Here is a 14,928-nt window from a genome sequence, read left to right as displayed (position 1 = left end):
TGTAGCAGCAGTTCGTCCATCTTGCTGGCCAGAGAGCGGACCTTCGTCTTGCATTTCTGTGGAGGCTCAAAGTGCCAACAAAGCAGTGGTCTCTTCCACAGACCACTGCAGGCTTGACTTTTCACTGCTGCTTTCACTCATGTTTTAACAAAATGGCAGTGAACTTCTTGCAGAAAGCTCCTCCCAAAGCCACTGACATCAGTGGTTCCAACTTCTGGACCACCAATTTTCTGAAGCCGTGCCAGTGCCAGTTTTTGCTACTGGCACCAGTATTTTTTCGGTGGAAATGCGTGGAACCAGCTCTGGATTAGATACCAGCAACAGGTCGGTGGAAAGGGGCTATATATGTGCATGCATTTGTTTGTATCTGTATATGTGTATGCTTACACTTACCTGCATGCACGTGTTTCTGCATGTGTGTGTACTTCTATGTTTGTGTGTGCCATACCTTGAGTGGCAGGACCTCCTTGTTAATGGCAAAGAAGTCGGCCATGGCTTCGGTCCAGGAGCAGAGACCAGCCACGTTCCCACAGATCCGCTTGGCAGACTCCAGGTTATAATCGTCCATCTGTAAATATGGAGCCATCAGCTCCACCACTTCCTCCGTGATGGTGTCCTACAATAGAATCACAGACAGAATGAGGAACTGACCAGGATAGTAGATGTTCTATCACCAAATAAAGTCCAAATATAACATCTGCCCATGGATGTCTACTACGATCTGTGCAGATCAAAATGATGTAAGACAACCACAGAAGACGTCCAAATAGTGATTTGTGGTTTACAAAGTTTGAGGGAAATGCAGGTTTTTTAGCACGTGCTGGTACATTCTAGGATGAAAGATAAAGAACTGTTGACCGCCCGTCAGCAAATGAGTACAGACCCTAAAGTGATACCTGCTGTAACAGAATACGGTGCTATTCTCAGAATAGAAAATAAAAAATTAAACTAAATGTTGCAAATTACTCTTCATACCAGTTAGTCTTCGCAGATAATGTAGAATGTCTGACATTTTGGTTGATTCTACTTTATATTAATGTATTCATGTTCCGGCACCATCATGTTTTGGGATTCCATGTCACAAGTCCTCATGTGTGTAAATCACTTGCCTGTTAAACTTCATTTGAACATGAAATTCTTTAATTTCATGTTGAAGATGAAGGTCAGGGTTAGTGCTTGATTAGAATATAAAAAGCTGTGTGAAGATGGCTCTCCATGGCACATGACTGAATCCACAGACAGACAGACAGACAGATGGATAGACAGACTAAACTAGGGTTTCCCCTACTATAGACCAATATAGACCTCTAATCCACTGCTTAGCAGGTATGGCTGTGTACTTCTGTGTATGTGTGTGGGTGTGTGTGTGTGTGTCTACACTGTTGCTGAACACACACACACACACACACACATCTCTAAATACACACACACACCTGCTGTGTTAATCCGTGCAAACTTCTGTAAAGCCTGATACGTGAGATGTGAGAGGGGAGTTTCCCTCAGAGTGGCTCCTCACACATATCAAATACAATCTTTCATGGCTGCTCTTTTTAAAGGTAAAACTAACTGTCTATGTGCGTGAGTGTATAACAATGTGTTTGTGTATTAAGTGTGTTTTGTGTGCATTTGTGTGTTTCTGAGTTCATGTGAGTGTGTGTGTGTGTGTGTGTGACCTTGCTAAAGTTGAGAAGCATGCTGAGGAAGGCAGAGTTCTGCATCAGCTTCATGGCCTCCGCCCAGGAAGGTCGTGGGCAAGGTCGCTCAGGGTCGAGGGTCACCTGGTCAAGCTTGGGAAAAATAATTATACATTCAGCTAAACGTGAATAACAGAAACATCAGGGTGAGAGGCATGGATTCTGCCAGGGTTAGGGGTTAAATTCTCTGTGTATCTCAACCATTAGAGCAGGGCATTAATACTGGAAGGAGTAATGAGTTTCCATATGAGTTCCTTGTACTGGGTAGTGTCTAGTCCAAAACAGTGGAAGACTGTGGCTGTACTGGTCAGCTCCCAGTCTGACTGTATGGATGTGGGTGGATGTGAAGCGGAGCAGAGCAGGAAAAGAGTTTAACATTCAGTCAACCTTCCCTGGGTATGTGAAGGATGACACCCCCCTTCACCACCACCACCATGTTGAGACTTTTTTTGGGTCAAGCGGAAGAGCTGTTATGACAAAACCTGCCATTAAAAAAATTTCAGAAGGCAACCAAAACTTATCCTCATCCTTTTCAATCAAAAAACTGAGTTCTGATTTCATCTTTGCTTAATTTTTGTCGGTGAGAAACTTCATCGTATTCTTCCTTAAGAAATGAACCTGCTGTTTAACTATGACAACAAAAACACACACAATGTGTTGGATGATTCTGTTTTTTGTTCCTTTTGTTTTTGTATGATCTTTGAAGGTTCTTATTCTTTCTTTCTACGTTGTCTGACTGTTTTTGTTCTTTTTGTTGTCGTTATTGTTGTGTTACTTTTCAGTTAAAGAGTATTAGGTTAGAGTACTAAGCCCTTCATCTTTATATAGCTGAAGTTTGTCGCCAGTTGTATATTTTTCCATGTGCTAAATAAATGAATGAATGACAACACGATCATGGCCTGATCACTATAAATATATATATATATATATATATATATAAATATAAAACTTTGTTAAAAGAGAGCACATAAACACACATTCTTATGTTAGCACTTTCCCTACCATCAAGTAGGGAAAGTGCTCAACAAATAAGGAGCAAAATAATCCAGTGAGTCAAGTAAATTCTTTATGAGACAGTACAAGCCTGCATGGCATGAAACAGGCTTGTACTGTCTGATGGCTGGATGAGAGACCTTCCTCTGGAAAAGCAGCAACACGGTGTCCATGATCCTCATAATGAGATGAGGAGGCTTCCCCAGCTTCCTCACTGTGGCTATGTCTGCTGGTTTAATGGTCTGCAGGAGAGAGAGAGACAGAGACAGACAGAGAGAGAGAGAGAGAGAGAGACAGACAGACAGACAGAGAGCCAGAGAGAGAGAGACAGAGAGAGAAAGACAGAGAGAGACAGACAGACAGAGAGACAGAGGGGCAGTTATGTTGTCAAGTAACATAAGAATGTGTGTTTATGTGCTCTGTGTGTGTATATATCTATGTGTGTGTAAAAGTGTTGCATGTGTGTGTGTGTGCAGGTTTGTGTTGACACTGCCTACTTGCAGAGCGGCCTCTGCGGCCTCCAGTGCAGGTTTGGCAGCTTCCAGTTTGGACTCAGCTGCGGTTTTATCGGCCTCAATCTCCTCCACGATGGACTGGGCCTTATCTTTCACCTTCTGCACCTGCTGCTTCACCTGGAGAGGGAGAGGAAGAGGAAAAGAGAGGAGGAGCAAAAGAGAAGAGAGGAAAAAGTTTCATCTTAACCCTCAAAATAAAGAATTAGAGTATTCAGAACGCGTCGTGTATAATCTGGTACCTGTTCAGCAGCCTGGGCCTTGGCAGTGACCTCCTGTAGTACCCCATCTGCCCTCTGGGAGGCAACAGCCAGCTCCTGCTCCTTCACCACCAGCTCCTTCGACAGCTGGTTCACAGACTGCTCTGCCTCCATTAGTTTCGATAGGCCTGGAGTGGATGGGTGGGTCAAACACATGTTATATCTACAGTCCATTTTGCATTAAGGTTATATTACAAAGTTACAATCCTGAAGAGTCACTTGCAAACAAACTTCCTTTTTTGATGCCATCTGTCACTGGCATACCTAAGACAAGAACCAGTCGACAAATATCCAAATCATGGACATTTTTGTAGTTGCCCATTGCAATGGTTACTCTAAAGTAGGAAGTAAGTGCAAGTTTCCCAGCAGGTTCTCATCCCTGTGTGGCTGATGCCTTCTGCTTTTTTAGGCTTTGCTACCTGTCTGCATGCGTTCGGACAACATGCCGACGTGAGCGATCTTCTCGGAGTAGATGAGCTTGTAGCCCTCAATGAAGGAAAGGAAGGACTTGGGGGTCACGTACATCTGCCGGCGAAAACGCTCAAAATACTTGGTGCATGTCTCTGCCACAAGGTCCTGGAGGTAGATTTTTATAATGATAGCAACAGTTTACTGTCATGTAGTTTTTGATTACCACGCGTGTTTGATTTCTGAGTGAGCATTTTAGTTGATTGGACAACTTTTCCCTGTCCACAAAAACCCCATGTGAAGTGGACTGACATGACAAAACTGGGGACTCTACCTGGAAGGTTCCCATGGTAACCACCACGCGGTGCCTCACTTCCTCCGAGCAGCGGATGTCCTGGTACTGAGACAGGAAGTGATGTGAGACGGCCACCAGGGCGTCGCGGGGCCAATGCTGGAACCAGTCTACGGTGCAGCCCGATATCAACCCTGGGAACTGGTGAGGTGCACATGCAAGGTCACCCACTGATTCGGAAGTTAAAGCTACTATCCTGAAGATTTTCATGCAAAACAATGTCCCCTTTTCACAATTTTCATTGCTGGTGTATTTCAGACAATAGGTAATCCATGAATAGTCAAATCAAGAAGACTTCTGTAGTTTGCAGAAGTCAACACGTATTGAGATAATGACATGGAAATACCAGTAACACCGAGGAATAAACATAAATCATATTCATGATGCAGCACACCTGTTTCACACCTGTCTTTTGAAGATGTGTCCTGAATGTAATCTCAGTAAGTTACTCTTTACGAGTAACTGAAAATGTTACTGATTACATTAAGGACTGTGTATTCAATATTCAGGCACTAAATGCTTATCTGAGGTATTCGGCCTGATCCTGGGCCTCTTCTCACCTTCATGGCCCATGTGCGGAACTTCTTGCCGATGGGTGAGAAGCAGAGGACGACGTGGAGGTTGCTGCGGACGCGGGACAGGAAGTAGTCGTACAGGTTCTCAGCAGTGGCGGCACGCCGCGGGTGATGGCGCTTCATGACTGGGATCAGACCCTGGAGGATCTCGTCCACCTCGTCTCGGGCGAACAGGCTGGAGATCTCACTGCTGGACAGGACGTTGTTCATGTACTCTGGACACAAGTGATGGAGGAGAGGAGCAGGGGAGGAAAAAAAGGTGGGAAAGGAAAGGAAAACAGGAAAGAGTGAGTGATGAGAAAAGTGGACGTGAATTGTGGATCACATCATTAAACGTCATGACATAGTAAAGAATACAGAAGATTCTTTATCTTTCGAGACCAACAGTCCGACAGAGAAGTCACAGCACACAGACAGAGAGAAGGGCAGGCATAGAGACGGGAGACACAGAAAGAGGCAGACGGCAATGGAGAGAGAGACAGACAGACAGACGGAGAGGAGACAGCAAAGCGTTTTTATATGCGTTATGAAATATTGCGTTGAAAAACGTTTACAGCTCACTTGAGGTTGTTTTTGCTATTGTCTATTAAAAGCATAGGCACTAAAATGAATGAAATGTGAATAGATTTTAATCACACGATCGTCTGCATCTTCATCTTTACTGTTCTGTCTTCGTCGTGGGTGTTGGAAGTATGGACATATGACGCAGGACACCTACAACTAAGTTCAGGGTTTGTATTCACTTAAACAGATCGGATGGAAACGTACTTCATTCACACTTTCTGTGACTTTCAGAACGTTCACTTAAAATGAGCTTGACAACTGGATGGGAACATAGCCAGAGAGAGACAGACAGACAGAGAGAGACAGAGAGAGACATGCGTACACAAACACACAGATGAAGAAAGAGACAGAACCAGAGAGAGCGACAGAGACACAAAAAACACAGATGTAAAGAGAGACGTAGAAAGAGAGAGAGTTACCCAAGAATGCTTCATCTTTGATGTCATTGTCGGTGAAGAGGAAGGTGACTCCTTTGGCCTGCTGTCCAGCAATACGATAAAGGGACTTCAGATCCTCCAGTAGATTACCGCTGTTATAAGACCTGTACACACACACACACACACAAAATGGTCAAGCTTGTATGGTATATGGTCTGCTGTGAGTGTGTTTCTGTGTGTATATGCGAATGTCTGTTTTTCTGTGTTTTTGTCAGTGTACATGAGTGTGCGCGCTTCTGTCTTTCAGGGTGTGTGTCAATGCGTGTGTGTGTGTGTGTGTGTGAATGTGTATATAAACCGATCCTGACCGGGTCAAGGTGATCTGGAAGGTCTGGTATCCTGCGATGAAGGACGCCAGTCGGGTCAGACTCTGTTTGCCGGAGCCTCCGACGCCAACCAGCAGAGCATTCCCCTGAGGCATCCGCAGGATACGAGAGATCTTCACCAGGTGACTCATGGCATCCTGAGCAGTGACACAACACAACATGAAACCTTTACACTGGCCATTCCATTTTATTCTGCCTGTGGCTGTTCCTCTGAATCAGTGATGCTTTGTTTTCATTCACATGATGGCTTCTGTTTGGTTTGTTTGGTTGTTGGGTGTCTGCAGCAGATTTCTCCTGGTAAGAAAATAAAGAATATGGGGCGTCCGGGTAGCACAGCTGTCTATTGCGCTGCCTACCAACACAGGCATCGCCGGTTCGAATCCCCGTGTTACCTCCGGCTTGGTCGGGCGTCCCTACAGACACAATTGGATATGTCTGTGGGTGGGAAGCCGGATGTGGGTATGTGTCCTGGTCGCTGCATTAGCGCCTCCTCTGGTCGGTCAGGGTGCCTGTTTGGGGGGGAGGGGGAACTGGGGGAATAGCATGATCCTCCCAAGCGCTGGGTCCCCCTGGTGAAACTCCTCACTGTCAGATGAAAAGAAGCAGCTGGTGACTCCACATTTATCGGAGGAGACATGTGGTAGTCTGCAGCCCTCCCTGGATCAGCGGAGGGGGGGGAGCAGAGACCGGGACAGCTCGGAAGAGTGGGGTAACTGGCCGGGTACAATTGGGGAGGAAAACGGACAGAAAAAAAATAAAAAAAATAAACCGAACCTGAGGCAGTAGAAAATACAAACAGGACCGTGTGATGGTTATTTGCCATCACTGGGGAAAACGGACTGAGGTGTCAATCAACGGGAGTAAAGAAGTAAATGAGAGACCTTCATCACTGGACAAACACACACACACACACACACACACACGACCAAGAGTTATGATCAAATTTAATGTGATAGGCATCTGGTTGACTGACAGTACTTACGATGTCATACTGTGTACTTAAAAACTGGAATGAGGTCATTAATCAAGTTTAAGTGTGTGGATGTTTTATGTGTAAATGTAAATTTGTATGGATGTAAACTTAATGTACAAGCTGTGGTAATACATTTCCTCTATAGGGACGATAAAGAATCTATCTATCTAATATGAAGCATGATGAAGAAAGCTGATAAAAGTTCCAAAAGCTTTGAAGAAAGTAGTGAGATGAAGAAAATTATGAATTTAAACACTTTTACTTTCTTGCTGTTCTCCTGAGTGTTATTGTACTGTTAACAGATGTGTTTCTGAACCTTACTCGAGGCCTGCCTTCGGACGCCCACGTCTGAGCGTGTCAGGTGTGTTACCTTGAAGAAGACCAGGTCCATGGCTCCGCCCCTCACAGCCTCGTTGTATTGTTGCTGGAAGAAGGACAGGCGCTCCACCAGGCAGTCCAGCGACATGATTGGCTCGTATATCTGTCAATCACACCAGAGGTTCTTAAAGGAAACACAGTCTGTCGTTCTTGATGACTTCTTCTATAAAAGTTCAGAATAAACTGCCTTCCAGTGGCACCTCAACGTTGGTAGTGTGTCAGATGTGTGGTAAAAATGCTTGATGTAATAATAAATGCTTGGAGGACAATAAAGAACAAAACATGACAAACTGAATTTAACTGGATGAAAGAAGAAGAAAAGAATAAAATCAATACTAATGATTTGAGGGCTGTACTGCATTATGAATACAGACCTTTGGGGCTTCCATCGTGGCGTCATCAGGCTCCTCCTCCGTCACCTCTGGAGCCTCACGCAGGAAGTCCACAAAGTAACTGTCCCACTGAGCATGCTCAGTCAGAGCTGACCCATGGACCTCCACTGTGATCTGGGGAAGAAGAAAAGAAGATTACACTGTGTCTTAACTGAACGAGCATCAGTAACCACATCAGTTTGATGGCTTTATTTTCTTTTTTGAATTTTCCCCCTTTTCTCCCCAATTGTAGCCGGCCAATTACCCCACTATATCAAGCCATCCCGGTCTCTGCTCCACCTCTGCTGATCCGGGGAAGGCTGCAGACTACCACATACCTCCTCCGATACATGTGGAGTCGCCAGCTGCTTCTTCTCACCTGACAGTGAGGAGTTTCACCAGGGGGACATAGTGCGTGGGAGGATCACGCTGTTCCCTCCAGTTCCCCCTCCCCCTGAACAGGCGTCTCGACCAACCAGAGGAGGCGCTAGTGCAGCGACCAGCACACATACCTACATCCGGCTTCCCACCCGCAGACACAGCCAATTGTATCTGTAGGGTCACCCAACCAAGCCGGCGGTAACACGGGGATTTGAACCGGCGATCCCCTTGTTGGTAGGCAACGGAATAGACCGCCACACCACCCGGACGCCCGATTACTTTATTTTCTATCGGAAAGTCCTAACTGTCCACGAGCGACGCAGCGCTGCGCAGTGCAATGCGCCGTTTTGAGCTGAAGTTTTGTCGGATGCCCTGTTCTATCTATTTCCTGCCGCTGGCGTTGAACAGCACTCTGTCATGGACGAGGAACGTCTCCCGCGTGACATCGAGCACGCAGCTGATAGGGATGTGGTTTGTTTACATGGCGGTTTCAGTGTGGACAGACAGTCCGATGCAACGCGATAGTTGGATACATGCATCCAGTTAGGAAACGATATTAGGTAAGTCCGTGTGTGTCTTTTGGTATCTAGATGGCTGGAGTAACAACAACCCCCACCCAACCCCAAAATAAACAAATAATCACATACATGCACACACACACACACACACAATGCAATGCACAACAGTCTGCTCATGAATTACAAGTTGATGTCTGTCACACTAATGCAAATGTGTCTATTGGTAGCTTCCTCAAGCCATATGGTACCAAAACACATGCACAAACCTACACACAAACACACAGGTCCCCTCTCTCTCTACCTTCTCCACGATGGCGCTGAAGGTGTTCGTGTCTTTGGGGTCGGTAAAGCGGTCAGCGATGACTCTGGTACACTCATGATGGAAGAGAGCAGCTAGGAGCTGACAGCTGTCACACACCTCAGATCTCACCATCAGAATGCCCTGAGAGAGAGAGACACACACACACACACACATCTCACTGTCACAATGCACTGACAGAAACCACAGCTAACTCACCAGTTTAGTGAAGATGATTTAGGAGGGGAGGAACGATAATAAATATAAATATTTATTTTAATGATTTCTTTTTGGTATTTTACCTTTATCTGACGGTGACAGTGAAGAGGTACACAGGAAATGAGGGCGAGAGAGCGGGGTATGACGTGCAACAAAGGTGGTCGGCTGGATCTGAACCGGCGACGTTGCCACCATGTGGTATGCCGTTCGGCTACAAAGGCACCTGATAATATTTTTCTTTTTAACTATTTTTCATTTTAAGTCTCCCCGCCCAGTGACTGCTGGGATAGGCTCCAGCATCCCTGCAACCCTGGGAGCAGGATAAGCGGTTCAGATAATGGATGGATGGAAGTCATACAACTGAGCAATTTTTTTCCCTGTTAGGATTACACTTTATTATTACTATCAATAATATGAAATGATATTAAAACTGTCTCCGTCGGTGATAGGCAGAAATAGGCCTATCAGTCATAGGCAGAAAATCAGTCAATGTGAAAACAGACTCTCTGGTTTGTCAATTAGCTGTACTGTGTGAGAAACGTTATACATACACACACACACACACACACACACACACATATATATATATATATATATATATACTATATATACTATATATATATATATATATGTAGCAAGAATTCAGGGAGCAGCTTGGAACTGAACCTGGGTTTCTCGCACCACAGGTGACTGCGCTAACCAGTCAACTAAAGGGCCAACCCGTTAGCCAAGGGCTAGCGAGTCTAGTCATCTGTGGTCGTTACACTACCCCCCTCCTTCGGGAAGTGCGTCCCCACGCTTCAGCATATAAGCTCCCTCACACCTCTGGGCACACGAGCTTCCGATGGCGTCACGGTCTTACCATCCCCGACGTAGTGAATTCAGGGGCAGCCAGGAAGCGAACCTGGGTCGCCCACTGCACTAACCAGTCAACTAAAGGGTTGGACCCTTTAGTTGACTGGTTGTTACACATACACACACACACACATATATATATACATATAAACACTGGAATGGTGTGCATGTGGTTGTATGGAAGTTTCCATACCTGCCAGATTCTGCTCAGGTCCCGCAGGTTGAAGATGTAGTGAAACTTTGCAGGAGACGGCAGCATCTAGAGAGAGAAGGGGAGAGAAAGAGAGAGGACATGTGGGTAGAAGAAAGTGGGAAGAAAAAAATGAAAGAGGGTGGAAGAGTTGAATGGGAGGAGAGAGATGAGAGGAGAAAAAGTAAAGGACAGAAAGAGATGAGAAGGGAAGAGAGAGTGTCCATGGACTCACATGTCCATTGATACAGGTCTGTGCCAATAGCAAAGTGGACCAATGCTACCGTTTTATATCCTTTACTCGTTTATTTGATCTGTTTTTGCTCTATGTCCATTATAACAGAAAAGGACGTTTTCTGCATCTAGATTTGTTTGAACAATGCACTGAAAGACTAGTTAGATTTGTCACTGATCATTCTAACAATGTCTCTGGTGATAGAGTGTGTGTGTGTGATTGAGTATAACAGTACCTTGGCCTTGACAGCCTGCCAGAGCCGTCGCATGGTGGGCACCAAGGCGCTGGCTAAGGCGCACACCTCCGCGGGGAAGCCCCTCTGCGGGCAGAAATATCCGGTCGCTATAGTGCGGAAGATCTTATCAATGGAGGAGTTGGATGGCAGGGTGCAGTTGAAGATTGAGAACTGTCTCTTCAGTCTCTGAGGGATGTCATTGCGACCCCCACCAGGTTGGATCATGGCTGCCACCATCTGGAGGAGGTATTTATGTTGATTAGCCATATAAGTCAATCTATCTATCAATCTATTGTAGGGACCGGTGCTGCCTGTGGACTATAATACCCATAACTCCCTGCTCAACCTCACACGTGACCTCCACCCACCGTCTCACCGTCCACTATTTCGCCCTTAAATGGGCGGTGGAATTGAAATTTGTCTTCTTTTGCTGTGGTCTGTGCACCCACAAGCATCTAGAAATACCTTCTGCAGAAGCATCTAGAAACACCTTCTGCAGAAGCATCTAGAAACACCTTCTGCAGAAGCATCTAGAAATACCTTCTCCTGCAGAAGAATAAAAGAACACAGGACCACATGTCTTCACATGACTGCTGGCCTGTTTTACTGGAAGATGACCTCATCTTGTTCATCTGCTAACCGGCTGTGATTACCGGTTAACCTTTAATGCAACACATGCAGTTTCCACATAAGAGAAGGTGCCCGGATCCCTTCTATTTCTTACACGTTGATGCAATCGCAACTTAGACTCCTTCGAGACCATCTGATGACCGACACAGCATCAAAGCTGGTGAGTTTTGTGACAGAAAAGAGACTTTTCCGCGGAGCCACGCTTCTATGCCAGACAACCAGGAAAAGAAACAGTTTTCCTGAACCTGTGCCCCGCGCTGTTCGTCGGACAACAAGGACTCTGATCGCCTTAAGAGCGATCATCAAGTAGGGCTTTGCGTTTGGACAGAGTCGGGTTCAGTAGTTGGTCCAACTGTCTCATGTGAGAAAAGTGTTGTTGGGTGAACTCATCTGTGATCGAGAGACACACTGATCCACGTAGGAAGCGTTACATACGTAGGCCGATCAGGAGCTTTAATTTTCTTTTCCTTAAATTTGTCTTTTAGTTTTTTTGTTTTTTTTTTAACCCTGTTTTTTCCCTAGTTGTATCCAGCCAATTACCCCACTCTTCCGAGCCGTCCCGGTCGCTGCTCCACCCCCTCTGCCGATTCGTGGAGGGCTGCAGACTACCACATGCCTCCTCCAATACATGTTGAGTCACCAGCCGCTTCTTTTCCCCTGACAGTGAGGGGTTCCACCAGGGGGGCGTAGCACATGGGAGGATCACGCTATTCCCCCCAGTTCCCCCTCCCCCCTGAACAGGCACCCCGACCGACCAGAGGAGGCGCTAGTGCAGCGACCAGGACACACCCACATGCAACTTCCCACCCACAGACACGGCCAGTTGTGTCTGTAGGGACGCTTGACCAAGCCAGAGGTGACACGGGGATTCGAACTGGCGATCCCCATGTTGGCAGGCAACGAAGTAGACCGCTATGTTACCTGGACGCCCTTTGAACCTCCTCTTGTTACTTGAGAAATGTACTACTGGTTGATTTCACTCACTATTCAGCTGCGCACACTGATGCACACAGTTTGCTAGATGGACCATCTACTTACTTTAATTCCTTTCCTACTTTCACTTTTGTTTCTTCGTTTGCAAACACACACACACACACACACACACACACACACACACACACACACGCACACAGACAGACAGACAGACAGACATACCCCTTTGTTCTTTTTGGTGCCATTTCCTTGCTGCACAGCAGCAGCAACAATGCACACACACACACACACACACACACACACAATATTTGTCCTGCCTGTTCTGTGACGGTCCTCCCTGGAGCCATCCTCTGCCACGTAAAGTACTCCAGCTGGTGTAACACTGATCATTCCATCAGCTGGAATGGTTCAATTCTAACTACTGAACACCAAAATTAACGGTTAATAATTTTATGAGACTAATCCATGAGACTGATTTGATAACCCAGTTGCACCCACACCATCCATCTGTCTGTCTGATGGATAGATAGATAGATAGATAGATAGATAGATAGATAGATAGATAGATAGATAGATAGATAGATAGATAGATAGATAGATAGATAGATAGATAGATAGATACAGGTAACTACTTAACAGATGATGGGCTTCAGACGTACTAAATAAAGAAAAGATTATGAAAGGACATAAAGGTGTTGAGTGACATTTCAAGGCTCTATCGTTCTCATGGTATCCTAACATGTGACGGTATTTATCAGTAAAATTCAGAGATAGAAGGAGGCTCTGTGCTCGGCGGTGGAGGTTAGCTGGTTGACCCGTTGTAGAGAAATTATGGACCCAGGTCATGTCTGGACAAGACCCGGATCCTCCAGAACCTCACCTGCCAAACATCCACTCATCTACACATTCATTGTTCATTCATCCATACATAATGACCAATTATTATTACCTGGGTGTCGACAATAGTGGTGAACTCTCCTGGGCGGTCCAGACTGTAGAACCCACCCTGCTCCATCAACTGACGGACAATCTCATTGGTTATCTAAAGAAGGGGGCAGGGGGGGCAGAGAGAACAGTTTTGGATTTTTTTTGTGTGGATTTTTTGCCCCTTTTTCTCCCTAATTGTACTGGGCTAATTACCCCACTCTTCCGAGCCGTCCCGGTCGCTGCTCCACCCCCTCTGCCGATCAATGGAGGGCTGCAGACTACCACATGCCTCCTCCAATACATGTGGAGTCACCAGCCGCTTCTTTTCACCTGACAGTGAGGAGTTTCACCAGGGGGTGTAGCGCGTGGGAGGTTCACGCCATTCCCCCCAGTTCCCCCTCCCCCTGAACAGGCACCCCGACCGACCAGAGGAGGCACTATTTCAGCGACCAGGACACATACCCACATCTGACTTTCCATCCACAGACACGGCCAATTGTGTCTGTAGGGACGCCCGACCAAGCCAGGGGTAACACGGGGATTCGAACCGCCTATCCCTGTGTTGGTAGGCAGCGGAATAGACTGCCACGCCACCCAGATGCCTTCAGACAGAACAGATTTAACAATTTGATTGGCTACCTGAAACCAAGGGCCGGAACAAAGGTAAAGATAGTAAGAGAAAACAAAAACAAAATGAGTGAAAGAGTAAATCTTGAAATATCGGAATGAAGAAAAAAATCAATAAAAAATGAAATAATAAAAACAAGCAAAGAAGAAAGCTGAGCCGATGTTCAGATCAAAATCCAAAGAAAGAAAAACGACAGCATGGAGTTAAAGGAGACGAGGAAAAACAGATTCAACCCAAAAAGACCAAGAGAAGACAAAAAGCTGAAAGATTAAAGAAAGTAAAAGAGATGTCTGTGGTTTCTTATTTTTTCAGCCAGTCAGACAGACTGATCTCCCACCTGGTCCCCCCACTCGTTTATAACGGGCATGTTGATGTCGTCGATGAAAACTGTCATCTTGCGGCCGGCCGGCGGTCCATAGGTGGACCCCATGCGTTTGTCTATGTAACTCTCTATGGTCCTCTGGAACATGCTGGGCAGCGTCGCCGACGAGAAGTTCACGCTCTTACTGAGATGGAGCTCCGGGTCAAACTTACCCATGTAGCCCTGAAGAGGGAGACAGAGAGGCAGCAGAAGCGTTAACGAGCAAATACTAATGCTAGCTGTCAACTTCTGGCGGCGCTAAAAGGGTAACAACCAATTGGAAATCAATACTCTGTGACGAAATATCAAAGGCAGCACCAACAGCATCAACCTGTATGAAGGAAGAAGCCGTAACGTTTTTCTTTTCCCCCCCCTTTTTCTCCCCACTTGTACTTGGCCAATTACTCTACTCTTCACATCCAGCTTCCCACCCGCAGACATGGCCAATTGTGTCTGTAGAGACGCCCAACCAAGCCAGAGGTAACACGGGGATTCGAACCACCGACCCCCATGTTGGTAGACAACGGAATAGACCGCTACGCTACCCGGGTGCCAGAAGCCGTAATGTTGAAAAAAATTAAAAAATAAAACCTGCATGGAGTGATTTTCTGACTGATGTCCGACAGTAATGCTACAGCGGTTGTGTCTCAAACTGCTCCCTAGTTCAGTCGGTAG

At 46.1% G+C, this 14,928-nt stretch overlaps 1 protein-coding gene across 1 annotated transcript in view; it reads right to left on the bottom strand.

Moving 5' to 3' along the window:
- Positions 1-14,928, bottom strand: part of dnah5l (dynein, axonemal, heavy chain 5 like) — a 113,207-nt gene that overhangs the window by 33,383 nt on the left and 64,896 nt on the right. The window contains exons 59-75 of the mRNA XM_056299258.1: positions 14,230-14,436; positions 13,287-13,379; positions 10,775-11,011; positions 10,308-10,373; positions 9,044-9,184; positions 7,847-7,978; positions 7,465-7,575; positions 6,104-6,258; positions 5,778-5,899; positions 4,780-5,009; positions 4,202-4,360; positions 3,879-4,035; positions 3,442-3,587; positions 3,185-3,319; positions 2,828-2,929; positions 1,674-1,787; positions 449-616 (exon numbers count right to left, since the gene is read on the bottom strand). Coding sequence (XP_056155233.1) covers positions 449-616; positions 1,674-1,787; positions 2,828-2,929; positions 3,185-3,319; positions 3,442-3,587; positions 3,879-4,035; positions 4,202-4,360; positions 4,780-5,009; positions 5,778-5,899; positions 6,104-6,258; positions 7,465-7,575; positions 7,847-7,978; positions 9,044-9,184; positions 10,308-10,373; positions 10,775-11,011; positions 13,287-13,379; positions 14,230-14,436 — 2,475 coding nt within the window. The remainder of the gene's footprint in view (positions 1-448; positions 617-1,673; positions 1,788-2,827; positions 2,930-3,184; positions 3,320-3,441; positions 3,588-3,878; positions 4,036-4,201; positions 4,361-4,779; positions 5,010-5,777; positions 5,900-6,103; positions 6,259-7,464; positions 7,576-7,846; positions 7,979-9,043; positions 9,185-10,307; positions 10,374-10,774; positions 11,012-13,286; positions 13,380-14,229; positions 14,437-14,928) is intronic.

Source organism: Lampris incognitus, chromosome 19 (genome assembly GCF_029633865.1).
Source record: "Lampris incognitus isolate fLamInc1 chromosome 19, fLamInc1.hap2, whole genome shotgun sequence".
Taxonomy (NCBI): domain Eukaryota; kingdom Metazoa; phylum Chordata; class Actinopteri; order Lampriformes; family Lampridae; genus Lampris; species Lampris incognitus.
This window is presented reverse-complemented; position numbering and strand designations above follow the sequence as displayed.